This window comes from Vipera berus (genome assembly GCF_964194415.1).
Source record: "Vipera berus genome assembly, chromosome: 2".
NCBI classification, from domain to species: Eukaryota; Metazoa; Chordata; class Lepidosauria; order Squamata; family Viperidae; genus Vipera; species Vipera berus.
In genome coordinates this window covers 165,586,939-165,600,952 of record NC_138203.1, presented here as the reverse complement: position 1 = coordinate 165,600,952, position 14,014 = coordinate 165,586,939, and the positions used below count along the sequence as shown (strand labels likewise).

At 41.4% G+C, this 14,014-nt stretch overlaps 1 protein-coding gene across 3 annotated transcripts in view; it reads left to right on the top strand.

The window, feature by feature from the left end:
• Nucleotides 1-14,014, top strand: part of PCYT2 (phosphate cytidylyltransferase 2, ethanolamine) — a 44,380-nt gene continuing 30,366 nt past the window's right edge. For all 3 annotated transcript variants that reach the window (XR_014025383.1, XM_081319709.1, XM_081319710.1), the window contains exons 1-2: nt 1-129; nt 9,687-9,775. Coding sequence is in view for 2 of the 3 variants with exons in the window: in XM_081319709.1 (XP_081175835.1) it covers nt 50-129; nt 9,687-9,775 (169 nt within the window). In the remaining variant the exon portion in view is untranslated. The remainder of the gene's footprint in view (nt 130-9,686; nt 9,776-14,014) is intronic.

Genomic DNA, 14,014 nt, shown 5'->3' with positions numbered 1-14,014 from the left:
GCGGCGGGGGCTGGACGGCCGCTGACGGCCCGGCACTCGCCTGCTCGAGATGCTGCGGAACGGAGCTGCCGGAGGCGTCTCCCCTTTCAGCGCCACCGGCCGGCCTGTGCGCGTCTGGTGCGACGGATGGTGAGTGTCGGTCCGGAGAGATGGACTTTGTGGTCGGGAAGCTTGTCTCGGCATTCCTATGGCAACCGCTGCCCAGGCGTCTCTCCTCCACGGCGTCGACTTCACTGCTGCGCCGAAATGGGTCCCCATGGCAACACCCCTCAACGCTTCCGCTTCTGTTGAGCGGCTGCTCTTCGAAGGTTTCTCCTCAGCCCCGTGCCCGGCTACTGGGCTTACTCCCCGCCAGCCTCGCTGGTCTGGAGCATTTCCTTTCCGTCTAAGCGCTGGTTTATGCACCCCTGGGTTTCTTTCGCTCTCAGGATTCATCTGGGGCAGGGGTAGGCAACCTCGGCTCTTTTATGACTCGTGGACTTCAACTCCCAGAATTCCTGAGCCAGCCGTGCTGGCTCAGGAATTCTGGGAGTTGAAGTCCACGAGTCATAAAAGAGCCGAGGTTGCCTACCCCTGATCTGGGGCTATGGTCAAAATTGGTGCGTCTAGATTTTTTGGAGACTCGTTGTTGTTGTTGTTAGTTGCGAAGTCGTGTCCGACCCATCGCGACCCTATGGACAATGTTCCTCCAGGCCTTCCTGTCCTCTACCATCTTCTGGAGTCCATTTAAGTTCACTCCTACTGCTTCAGTGACTCCATCCAGCCACCTCATTCTCTGTCGTCCCCTTCTTCTCTTGCCCTCGATCTTTCCCAGCATTAGGCTCTTCTCCAGTGAGTCCTTCCTTCTCATTAGGTGGCCAAAGTATTTGAGTTTGAGCTTCAGGATCTGGCCTTCTAAAGAGCAGTCAGGGTTGATCTCCTCTAGGACTGACCGGTTTGATCGCCTTGCAGTCCAAGGGACTCGCAGGAGTCTTCTCCAGCACCATAGTTCAAAGGCTTCAATTCTTTGGCGCTCAGCCTTTCTTATGGTCCAACTTTCACTGCCATACATTGCAACTGGGAAGACCATAGCCTTGACTATACGCACTTTTGTTGACAGGGTGATGTCTCTGCTTTTTAGTGTGCTGTCTAGATTTGGAAACTCAACCAGAGCTAAATTTACTGTAAAGCTATGATGGGAGGGGGGGAGGGGGTTGTGAAGTATACTGTTGAATCACGGAAGCGTTTGCTGTAGTGTAGCTCATCTGAAATTGTGTCTTTTGGCAAGAGTCCCTTGACGTCTTCAGCATTTTTGGTGGAGTCTTTTGGCACCACTTCATTTGGGGGGGGGAATGCTTGAAGTTTTTATCTGCCAGGTGTGATTAGGACAGAATTTGTAATGTGCCTGAGCATGTGTATACAAGCAATAGAAATTAATAGGCAGGCCATTTGCATCAACTGAATTTTTGAGATGAGCTGACTTCAAGGCTACCAATCCCATGCCAAGCATTTGGCAGGAGCTTCAGTAGTAGGTTGGTAGCTGTGTTTAATATCTTTGTGCGGATATCTCTTTATCTTCTGATTGTCTTGTTTCTGAAACAGTCAGGTTTTAATAAACAAATTAACCCATGTGAAAGGACTGGGTGTACTCTTCTCTGTACTGTCAAAAGGACTTTGGAGTTTAGATAGGCTTATAAACACAAAAGCTTACTTTGAGATTATTAAACATTCTGGGAAGGTACCATGTTTAGCCACACAAGTATTTGGTTTTATCTACTCATGATTTTTATCACTGGCCTAAATTAACTTTTATTGGCATGGGTAAAATTGGCCTAAATTGTATTTGTAAATGGGTAGGGATGTTATTTTCTGTCAACATATATAAAATCAACTACATGACTCTTGGAATTCAACATTTTATATTATTGCAGTTTCTATGGCTATCTTTATAACATGAAGACTGTGAGCCAGTTTCAAAATGATTCTCTTTTATTTCTGTTGTCTTCCCAATTGATATTTAAATTCTAAATCAACAGACAAAATCTAGCTTAGTTAAATACTGTTGGAATAGAATTATTTGCATTTGTACAGCAATTGTTTAAACAAACTATTCGTTGTAGTCTTCAGTTACTGATCATATTTGTAGTCTGCTTTATGACCAGATAATTCAGCAGTTTCACCAGTTTAGTGCCATATAAAGTGGTACATAAGTTCTATTATACTAAAGTGATAATTCAGTGTGGAGACTACCTCATGGAATTATTCTGTAGTTACCTACAGTTAACTAGAGAAATGGTTTTTTGTGTTAAGTTCACCCATTCAATTTTATCTCCATAATCACATTGGATTCTAGAACTGCTTCCACCATAATTGTTATCTCTGAAAGTAATATTTTAATATACATTATTACTTTTTTATATACATTATTACTACAAAAAATCTGGCATAAACAAATTTACTCCTCATTATACCACTTTTTGAAGTTATGGTAATTTATGCAGTTTTTTTTCCCTTTGTAATAGTTTATAATACAATCCTAGCAATGTAAGATCAGTTTACATTCCAATTCCAAAGAAAGGCAGTGCCAAAGAATGTTCAAACTATCGCACCATTGCACTCATTTCTCATGCTAGTAAAGTTATGCTTAAAATTCTACAAGCTAGACTCCAGCAGTATGTGGATCGAGAACTACCAGAAGTACAGGCAGGATTTCGAAGAGGAAGAGGAACTAGAGATCAAATTGCTAACATACGCTGGATCATGGAGAAAGCTAGAGAGTTCCAGAAAAACATCTACTTCTGCTTCATTGACTATGCTAAAGCCTTTGATTGTGTGGATCATAACAAACTCTGCCAAATCCTTAAAGAGATGGGCATACCAGACCATCTTATTTGTCTCTTGAGAAACCTATATGCAGGCCAAGAAGCAACAGTGAGAACTGGACACGGAACCACTGATTGGTTCAAAATTGGGAAAGGAGTCCGGCAAGGCTGTATACTGTCGCCTTGCCTATTTAACTTATATGCAGAGCACATCATGAGAAAGGCAGGGCTAGATGAATCAAAAGTTGGAATTAAGATTGCCGGAAGAAACATCAACAACCTAAGATATGCAGATGATACCACTCTAATGGCAGAAAGTGAAGAGGAACTAAAGAGCCTCTTGTTGCGAGTGAAGAAGGAGAGTGCAAAACTTGGGTTGAAACTAAACATTAAGAAAACCAAGATCATGGCATCTGGCCCTCTCAATTCCTGGCAAATCGATGGGGAAGAAATGGAGGTAGTGACAGATTTTATTTTCCTGGGCTCCAAGATCACTGCAGATGGGGACTGTAGCCAAGAAATTAAAAGACGCTTGCTCCTTGGGAGGAAAGCCATGGCAAATCTAGACAGCACACTAAAAAGCAGAGACATCACCCTGTCAACAAAAGTGCGTATAGTCAAGGCTATGGTCTTCCCAGTTGCAATGTATGGCAGTGAAAGCTGGACCATAAGAAAGGCTGAGCGCCAAAGAATTGAAGCCTTTGAACTATGGTGCTGGAGAAGACTCCTGCGAGTCCCTTGGACTGCAAGGCGATCAAACCGGTCAGTCCTAGAGGAGATCAACCCTGACTGCTCTTTAGAAGGCCAGATCCTGAAGCTAAAACTCAAATACTTTGGCCATCTAATGAGAAGGAAGGACTCACTGGAGAAGAGCCTAATGCTGGGAAAGATTGAGGGCAATAGAAGAAGGGGACGACAGAGAATGAGGTGGCTGGATGGAGTCACTGAAGCAGTAGGCGTGAGCTTAAATGGACTCCAGAAGATGGTAGAGGACAGGAAGGCCTGGAGGAACATTGTCCATAGGGTCGCGATGGGTCGGACACGACTTCGCAACTAACAACAACAAGCAATGTAGACTTCTTGGCATCTTTATAAACTCCTTGGTGGAAAAGCATTCAATGTTCCCTAAAGCTATTAACAACCGTGGAATTTCTTAACAGCAGCATCATGACAATTTCCTGTTTGTTTTTTTAAAGGAATAATATAAACCATTCAGTATTTATTGCCTGAATACATCATAAAGGAAATATTGAAAATTATAAAGTCAAGAGTAGAGTGCCATTAGAAAAAAAAGATATACTAGATCTACTAACAAGTTGAAATCATAATGGTAAATGTAGGGATATTCAGGCAGGTTACCTATGTTTCAGTGAAGTATTCTATGGAGTTTCCAGATGAAGTGAAAATCTATAGCAAAAAATTATTGAGCTAGACAAATGTCTAAGGGACCTTTTAGTATTGGTAAAAAAAAGTTAGAAAGGAAACTACCTGGAAGAATGTCACACGGTGAACAAAATGGAATCAAACAATGGGAAGTAATCAACATATTCATGGTATCAAGAACATGAAAGAATATATATTTGGCAATGAGGTCATCATAGAAAATGTATTATAAACATGTGCAAGTATTAACATCCTGTAATACTTGTCTTGGTAGATTTTTAAATTGCAAATGCTGCCAATATCAGCAATATTCCAGTTGAGTTACAGAGGAAGGGGACAAATGGACATGGAATTGTTCCAGAAGTTGTTATGGAAACTGGATTTAAAGTCATATGACTCCTGGAAGATAACTCATGGGAATGCTGGCACTAATTTTGAATTGTTATATGATAGGTGTGGGCCCCATTAGAAACTGCTTGGCATTTGCTAACATCTGGGTTACAGCCAAATTAAACGTGAAGGATTGAAGTTCTCCTGAAACTATTCTTATTTTATTAATATGTAATCCATCTTTCCACTCATACACTTTTGTTTTTAGTTTGGAAAAAAATAATCTGTTATCTTAGCAAAATAAGCTGCGCTAAATGAGAAATGTAATTATGGAAACTCAGATTTTATTTGAGCTGAATTTTAAGCTAACCGAAAGTGTGAGCAAACCTAATTTCAATAACTTTCATTAGCGAAGTTTTAAAAACAACAGAAAAATGTATAGGGGATATAAATGTGACAGGATTCAAGATGCATTGTAGAAAGAAAAATCAGGTCCACTTCCAAGCTGGGAATAAAATGGAGGTTGTTTGGAAAGGATTTTAGTGGAAAAATAGAACCAACAGCAGCATGAGATTCTGGGAGAGCTGACAAAATGGAGTTCGGAGTTTTTATGCCTTCTTTTTTGCTTTGTATTTGAGGTTGTTCCTGTTTCTGTGCAATGTTTTTTGACCTGACCTTGAGTGTGCCCTTTTGGTATTCTAAGGATGATGGGTTAATCCTATTATGTCCTAAAGGTCATGTTCCTTGCAGTCTTTGTTTTTCTAATCCCCTCAGCTCCAGCTTTCCTGCACCAGTTTCCCTGGATGAATTACCAGATCTGCATTTCTAAAAGCTGGTCTGCTTGGGGGAAGGAGATGGGGGGTTGGTTTCTGCCTAAGATTTTTTTTCCATTATTCCTTTGGGGACATATAATATTCTGCCTTTTTTAAAATTCCCCAAAATATTTCCTTCTCTAGGAGGGTGGGTGGGTGCTGACTTCCAACAATCCCCCCTTTGTGCCATATAGGTGTGGGTGACACACTTTTACTGGCACAAGATTAAGAATTGATCTGATCAGGGAGACTTGATGAGTGCTTCTATAGTGGAGGGTTTCCAGGATGCGGGGAAACAAGCTTTTAAACTATTAATGTAAAGGGGAAGACACTGATACAAGCAGCAGAAAAGGATCCCTGCAGTGGCTCCCAAAAGGGGAGCCTTCATCCCATGAAGTTCTAGAAGCCAGGGCAAAAGTTATGTTAGGTGGGAAAGAAATTTATGGCGTCCAGTATTCTGTGCCAATCCTTTTTAGCTGATTAATGTCACTTCCTGTGAGCTTCCAATCAGGGTTTTGAAGCACATGCCTCCAAAATTCTTCACAGCCATGTTTTGCCTTAGTAAATAATTACTGGCTGCCCATTTCCAAGGGTTGTTTCCTGCCTTAGCTCTTAGTTTAGTGCAGGGGTCAGCAACCTGAAACAGTGAAAGAGCCACTCGGAACCGGTTCCCTCACAAAAGGAAAAACTGGGAGCCGCAAAAAATGTGTGCGCATGTGCGTACATGCGCGCATGCGCAGAACAGGGTTTGACTGAAGAGTGGAGCCAAGGCGAGATATGCACCTACCCTGCATATTTGAATTGATTGGTTGAACTTTTTTAGTCCCACTTTTTTTTTTTTTGGACTGCACATGGCAGAGGACTGGGAGCCGCAGGAGTCGGCTGATAGAGCCGCATGCGGCTCCGGAGCCGCGGGTTGCAGACCTGTGGTTTAGTGCATCCAAGTTTGTGATGTCAAGTTGAGGTTAGCCAGTGTGCAAGCCAGGCTATTAATATTTCTTAAATTGCACATAGTGATCCCTAGGACTCACACTATGAGTCCACCAGTGCAACATATTCAGATCTTGGGTTTGGAGATCTCTTTCCTGCTACCTCCTCAGTAAGAGCATAGAATTGTAAATCTCCTGTGGGGCATGGTTTCCCCCTCCCATGGAATTTGCAGGAAGGTATGCATTCAAAGGCCTAAGTGCCACAGAGCAAGAACCAGCCTGGGGAACCTTACATGGGGATAACCTCAGTGTGATTATGAATGGTGTGTGTGTGTGTGTGTGTGTGTTTGTGCAGCTACTAATACAAAACAGGTAATACAAACATCTTGGACAAATTTCCTTCCCACCAGGCAGAAGTCCAAGGTGTTCAGTACTTGCTATGCCAACCATTCCCAAATACCATCCCTCCATAAATCCATTCAACTGGCTTATTACAACATAAAGGGGGCAAGAAAGAAAACCTTACAATGAGTTTCTGCCCTCTCCCATAGTCTTTCCAGTTCTCTTCTGAGGCTTTATGTGGGGGCCAATGGATCCAGGAGTCCTTCTTTACTCTGCAGCTTTCACTGGCATCTGGGTGATGTAGGACCTGGGAAGATCTGTTCCACTCTGCTTGCATGGTGACTTTCTAGTGGATGGCTGGATCCAAAACCGATTCTCTGACTCAAATGAATGGAGGGTCTCCTCTGGAGGCAGTGTCTGGGTCAGTGTGCTCTGCTTCCAAAGATTGTGGGAATCATCTGTGCAGGGCTGAAAGATAAGAGAACAGGGCCCCTTCCCCACTTTGTGAGTGACTCTCCCAGAAGGGGCATTGCTGGTCACACATGAGGAATGGAGAACAGAGGATAAGAAATGGAGATGTGGAATGGGGTGGGTGGGGGGTGGATAGCTTGCTGACAGGGTTTGAAAAGACATTAAGGTTAAGATTGCAGATGTTAAGTAGACAGATGAAACCCATTTAAAAACATACAATAAATGCAAGAGTGAAACATTTCCTGCAAATTAATCTAAAAGATTCTCTCCTGATAACTTTGGGCTATTCTTAAAACCATACAGAGGGAAGGAGGAAAAAAAGGAAACACAGTTCTCTTCACCCTCATTTGCTGGTCAGGCAGACTAAAGTGAAGGTATTTTTCTTTGCTTTGCTTATTTTAACATTATTTTCTCACAATTTTAAATTCTCTTTGAATTAGAGACATTTAACAGTTATATTTAGCTAGCACACAAAGACTTGACACGCATACATACACAAAGACAAGGGAAAGAGAACAAAGGGAAACAGAACTCTTAGATTTTCATATCCTGGTCATTCCCACTGTAAATCTCAAATTAGAGAGGGCAAAAATCTTAACATATCACATGGTTACATAGAAGACAGACAGGAGAAAAAAAGCCACCAATGTTCTTTTCTTTTAAGTACCTTTATTTAGCAAAAAAAAAATGTCCTGCTTCATCCCTGAGAAGAATCCATTTCCTATATAACTTCTGCATGTGCCTCTTACTCATTCCTGCCTGGACAGGCAATTACGTAGTCCTGGCTCCAGGCATCCATTCGCCTCCCTAAAGGAGACCTCGGTGGGATCCTTGATCTTGAGCCTCCCATGCTTTTTCCCACTGTCTGCAATAAGACTTCAAGGCTTTCTCTTGGGTTCCTCGCAATCTGCAGTACTTGCACCGCCCTGTGGTACTACACCACCCCCAACAGTGGAGATACCTTCCAACCTGTGGTCTGCCATCTTACAGTTTTCAGGCAAATGGCCTGTGAGGACTCTGTCTGCCAAAATTAATCAGAATATGGGCACCTCTTCCCAGGATAGGGCTCTCCTCAGCAATCCTTAGCTAGTTGCCCATGAGTGAATCTGTTGTGTAGTGGGTTCTGGAGAGCAGGAAGGACGCCGAGACGATGAGTACAGCATAGCAGCTCTTTATTAGGTGGAAGGAACTGTACTGGGGAATAGGGGCTACCTGCACTCTTATATATACCTGGCCAGCACCTGGCCAGATACTCAACCAACCAATCAGTTTGAACCTCTGTTTCCCGCCGAAATGCTTCCCGCCAAAACAGTTACAGTTCAACGCCTCCTGGTGGTGATTCTTATACACAGCTTTAGGTGTTGCAATAAAGCTTAATACATAACAGAATCTCTTATTTCCCTTCAATCACTTCCTACACACTTTCTCTTCTCTTTCTCAAAAGCTCCTGTACTCTGGCCAAACCCCCTTGCTTTCCAGGGTTTGTTGGTTGAATTGATCCTTTTTGTGGTTAGGAAAGGAGAGTGAGAGCAGGATCCAGTTGTGGCAGAGAGAGATTCCACCTACACATGTACACACACACACACACACTCGTACACACAGCATCTTTTATCTCCTGCACTTTTAAAGTTAAATCAAGGTAGAATTGCCAGAATGTTATGAACATACAATTACCAGTACAAGGAATGAGTCCAATGTGTATTGAGTTTGAAAAGTTCTTCTCAAAGAAATACATTTAATATATTAAGTACTTTGTGAATACAAAATATGAAGTATTTTGAGTTTTTTTTTTATTTTATTTTCTCAGAGTTCCTGATAGCTAAAAAGATGATTGGCCATTCCCCATTCACTCTACTCTTTCTTTACTAATCTTTTATCCTGGAATAAGAAGACAAACACCCCCTCTCTAATGCCTCTAATGCTTCAGTTCAATATATTACTGATGCAGCAGAGATAATGAGAATTTTTGCATTTATCACACTTTTAATTTTCCTTTCCCGTCAGAAAAATATTTTCAAATTCTAAATATATTCAGATTTTTGCTTGTGGCTCTTTGGGAATACTGTAAAAGTGTATCTAAATTTATTGATAATATACATACTTTCCATTTATTAGAAGTCTAGAAATAATAATAATAATAATAATAATAATAATAATAATAATAATAATAATAATAATAATAATAATAATAATAATAATAATTGATGTTATGGATACCTGAAGTCAAAATTTGAAGTGCAGAGGAATGAAAATAACAGGGAAAAAACAGTAATAATGGATAAATGTCCAGTAACATAATTGGAAACATATTTACAATTTGCTGCTTGTGAGTAGTCATGTGAAGTAAAGGAACAAAAGAAGGGAATGATGAAAGAGCTTCACTATTGCAATGCAAGCTCCACTCTTCTTGATACTGTACAAAAGGGGCAGATACTAAAAGCTTCCAATTCTGTAGGCACCACTAAAAAGCAATATTGATGGTACAGCTGAGTAAATTCTTTGTTTGGTGGGACTGCGATGTTCTATGTATGCTAATGATGGAATCTTATGAAAACAAGCATTAACATGCCTTTATAGAAGTTCCTTTGTAACTTTTTCTTTTGTTTGTTTCTTTGTAGCTATGACATGGTACATTATGGACACTCCAACCAGTTGCGACAAGCTCGTGCAATGGGAGATTATCTGATTGTGGGAGTCCACACAGATGGTACGAAAACTGCATTACTATGCTTTCTAAAATTATGATTTGTTTGTTTATTCCAGTTTTATTGTTTTTATAAATAACTCAAGGTGGTGGACATGCACAATACTCCTTCCTCCTCCTATTTTCCCCACAATAACAACCTTTTGAAGTGACTTGAGCTGAGAGAGAGGTCTGGGCCAAAGTCATCCAGACAAATTTCATGACTAAGGTGGTACTAGAACGTACAATCTCTTGGCTTCTAGCCTGGTGCCCTACCCTTTAGGCCTAACTGGCTCTTATATTCACTTCAGGCAGTTTGGACTCTAGACCAGGGGTAGGCAACCTCGGCTCTTTTATGACTCATGGACTTCAACTCTGTGAAACATAAACACAAAGCTTTTGCTGTGTCCCTGCACAACAGATACAGTGCCCTTTCTGACCTTAATAGGGACATTAAGGAGACAGGTAAAGGTATCTGTGATAATAACTCAAATAAGCAGGGGATCGTGGTCCAAGATGAAAAACTTGTTTTCGACAGGGAGAAGTGTGAATCTGGTATTACACACCAGTCGTGCAAGAACAGAAAGGCATGCAAAAAGAGAAGCCACCTTCTGGTTGGTGATTCAATTATAAGGGATGTAAATTTAGGAAAGGACACAGAGGTTTTGAAAGAGGTCAGGTGTCTTCCAGGTGCTACTGCCAGTAGGGACAAGAAGCGTATTTCTAAAATAATCAAGAATGCCAGCAAGGACTGTGATGTGGAGGCTACTGTACATCTTGGCACTAATGATCTGTCCCAAAAAGATGTACTCTCTGTGCAGAATGATTTCCAGAGCTTGGGGCAGGAACTTAGCAGAATAGGCTGTAGGCTTACTTTTTCAGAGGTTTTACCAGTGTATAAGGAGCAAAATGGAAAAGGCCAGCGTATAGCAGAATTTAATATGTGGCTAAAGGAGTGGTGTAAAGGAGAAGGCTTTGGTTATATTAGTCACAATGTCTGTAGCTGGTCCAATGAAAAAATGTATAAAAGAGATGGTCTGCATCCATCCAAGAAAGGGACTGAGTTACTTGGCAATAAAATCACAGCTTTTTTAGAGGAACATTTAAACTAAATAATGGGGATAGTGAGATAATTGATACAGAACATCACTGTCCCCGGCAATCTAAGAAAATAGGGGAAGCCAGGCACCACACAAGTTATGCAGCAAGTGAACACAGGGTCAGTCATAAAGGACTCAAATGTCTATACACTAATGCACAGAGTATGAACAGTAAGCAGGGTGAACTAGAAATTCAGGTACATGAGGGCAGATATGATATTGTTGCCATTACAGAAACATGGTGGGACGAAACCTACAAATGGAACACACAGCTAGAGGGATTTAAACTATTTAAAAGAAACAGACTAAACAAAAGAGGAGGTGGAGTTGCTCTATATATAAGAAATAACTTTATCTCTACAGAAATAGAGCACAACAATGACGAAAACTGTAAACTTGAATGCATTTGGGTCAATATAAAAGGGGGGAAAATGACATTGCCATAGGTGTATACTATAGGCCGCCCAACCAAGCAGAGGAAATAGATGAACTTTTTGCTAGTCAGCTAACTAAGGTATGTAAGAAGCACATCACAATAGTAATGGGGGACTTTAATTACCCTGATATCAACTGGGAGACAAACTCTGCACCAAGTGGAATATCAAACAGATTCCTGTCAAACCTAGCAGACAACTTTCTCTCTCAAAAAGTAGAGAAGGGAACTAGGGGATTAGCCATATTGGATTTAATTCTCACAAACAGAGATGAAATGATAGAAGGTGTCGAAGCCACAGGAACCTTGGGGGGAAGTGATCATGCAATATTGGAATTCAACATTCTGGAGGCACAAGCAATAGAACACAGCCAAACAAGAGTCTTGGACTTTAAAGGAGCTAATTTCAATAAACTTAGAGAGACCATGGGAAGAATTCCATGGATGAGAATCCTAAAGGGGAAAACAACTCAAGAAGCTTGGGAAATTTTGAAAAGTGAGATAATAAAGGCCCAGTCTAGTACAATACCAACAAAGAAGAAAAATAACAGCTCTCAAAAGAAACCAGCATGGCTGCATAAAGAACTCTCTGATAAATTGAAAGATAAAAAGGACAAGTATAAGAATTGGAAAAAGGGGCACATAACTAAGTCAGAATATCAGCAAATAGCCCGTGCCTGCAAAGATGAAGTGAGGAAAGCTAAGGCTCAAAATGAACTAAGGCTTGCGACAAAAGTCAAAAATAACAAAAAAAATGCTTCTTTCGACATATAAAAAACAAGAAAAAAGTTAAGGAAATGATTGGTCTATTAGTGGGGGAAAGTGGCAGGAAGGTGACAAGCAATAGGGAGAAAGCAGAACTATTTAACTCTTTTTTGCATCTGTCTTTACACAAAGGGAAAAAACAGTCCAACCTACCAAAACCAGTGCCATAAAAAACAGAATAGAAACGCAAGTTAAGATAGGCAAAAAAATGGTAAGTGAACACCTGTCCAGCCTAGACGAGTTCAAATCACCAGGACCAGATGGATTACATCCAAAAGTTCTCAAGGAACTGGCAGACGTGATCTCAGAACCACTGAACTATATTTTTCATAGATCCTGGAGCACTGGGGAACTACCAGAGGACTGGAAGAGAGCTGATGTAGTTCCCATATTCAAAAAAGGGGAAAAAATAGATCCAGGAAACTACAGACCTATCAGCCTGACCTCAATACCTGGGAAGATTCTGGAAAAGATAATCAAACAACAAATCAGCGAACACCTTGATGCAAACAAAGTCATCACTAAAAGTCAACATGGGTTTGTCAAAAACAGATCATGCCAGACAAATCTTATTACATTCTTTGACCAAGTGACAAAACTAGTGGACCAGAGGAATGCTGTAGATATAATTTACTTGAACTTCAGTAAGGCATTTGATAAAGTAGATCACAACCTACTACTTGATAAGATAGAAAAATGTGGGTTAGACAGCATCACCACCAGATGGATTCGTAGCTGGCTGACAGGCCATACTCAGTGTGTGGTCCTCAATGGAACTGCATCTACATGGAAGGAAGTGTGTAGTGGGGTGCCCCAGGGCTCTGTTCTGGGCCCAGTGCTCTTCAATATCTTCATTAATGACTTGGATGAGGGGATAGATGGGGAACTCATCAAATTTGCAGACGACACCAAGCTGGCAGGAATAGCCAATACTCCAGAAGATAGGCTTAAGATACAGAAGGATCTGGACAGACTCGAACACGGCACTAACAAAATGAAATTCAATGGTGAAAAAAGTAAGGTTCTACATTTAGGCAGGAAAAATCAAATGCACAGGTATAGTATAGGTGGGACCTTGCTCAATAGTAGTAACTGTGAGAGGGATCTCGGAGTCCTAGTAGACAATCACTTAAATATGAGCCAGCAGTGTGCTGCAGCTGCCAAAAAAGCCAACACAGTGCTAGGCTGCATTAACAGAGGGATAGAATCAAGATCAAGTGAAGTACTAATACCACTTTACAATGCTTTGGTAAGGCCACACCTGGAATACTGCATCCAGTTTTGGTCACCACGATGTAAAAAAGATGTCGAGATTCTAGAAAGAGTACAGAGAAGAGCAACAAAGATGATAAGGGGGCTGGAGGCCAAAACATATAGGGAACGGTTGCTGGAATTGGGTATGTGTAGTTTAATGAAGAGAAGGGTGAGGGGTGACATGATAGCAGTGTTCCAATATCTCAGGGGCTGCCACAAAGAAGAGGGAGTCAAGCTATTCTCCAAAGCACCTGAAAGCAGGACAAGAAGCAACGGATGGAAACTAGTCAAGGAGAGAAGCAACCTAGAACTAAGGAGAAACTTCCTGACAGTTAGAACAACTAACCAGTGGAACAACCTGCCTCCAGAAGTGGTGAATGCTCCAACACTGGAAGTTTTTAAGAAGAGACTGGACAGCCATTTGTCTGAAATGGTATAGGGTTTCCTGCCTTAGCAGGGGGTTGGACTAGATGACCTCCAAGGTCCCTTCCAACTTATTATTATTATTATTACTTCGAATTCCTGAGTCAGCATAGCTGACTCAGGAATTCTGGGAGTTGAAGTCCATGAGTCATAAAAGAGCCGAGGTTGCCTACCCCTGGTCTAGTGGGTAAGGCACCAGGCATAGAAATCAGGTGGGGTGACTTTGAGTCAGTCATTCACTCTCTTTTAGCCCATGATACGAGGCTTAGGAGGCAAGCTGGTTGGTCA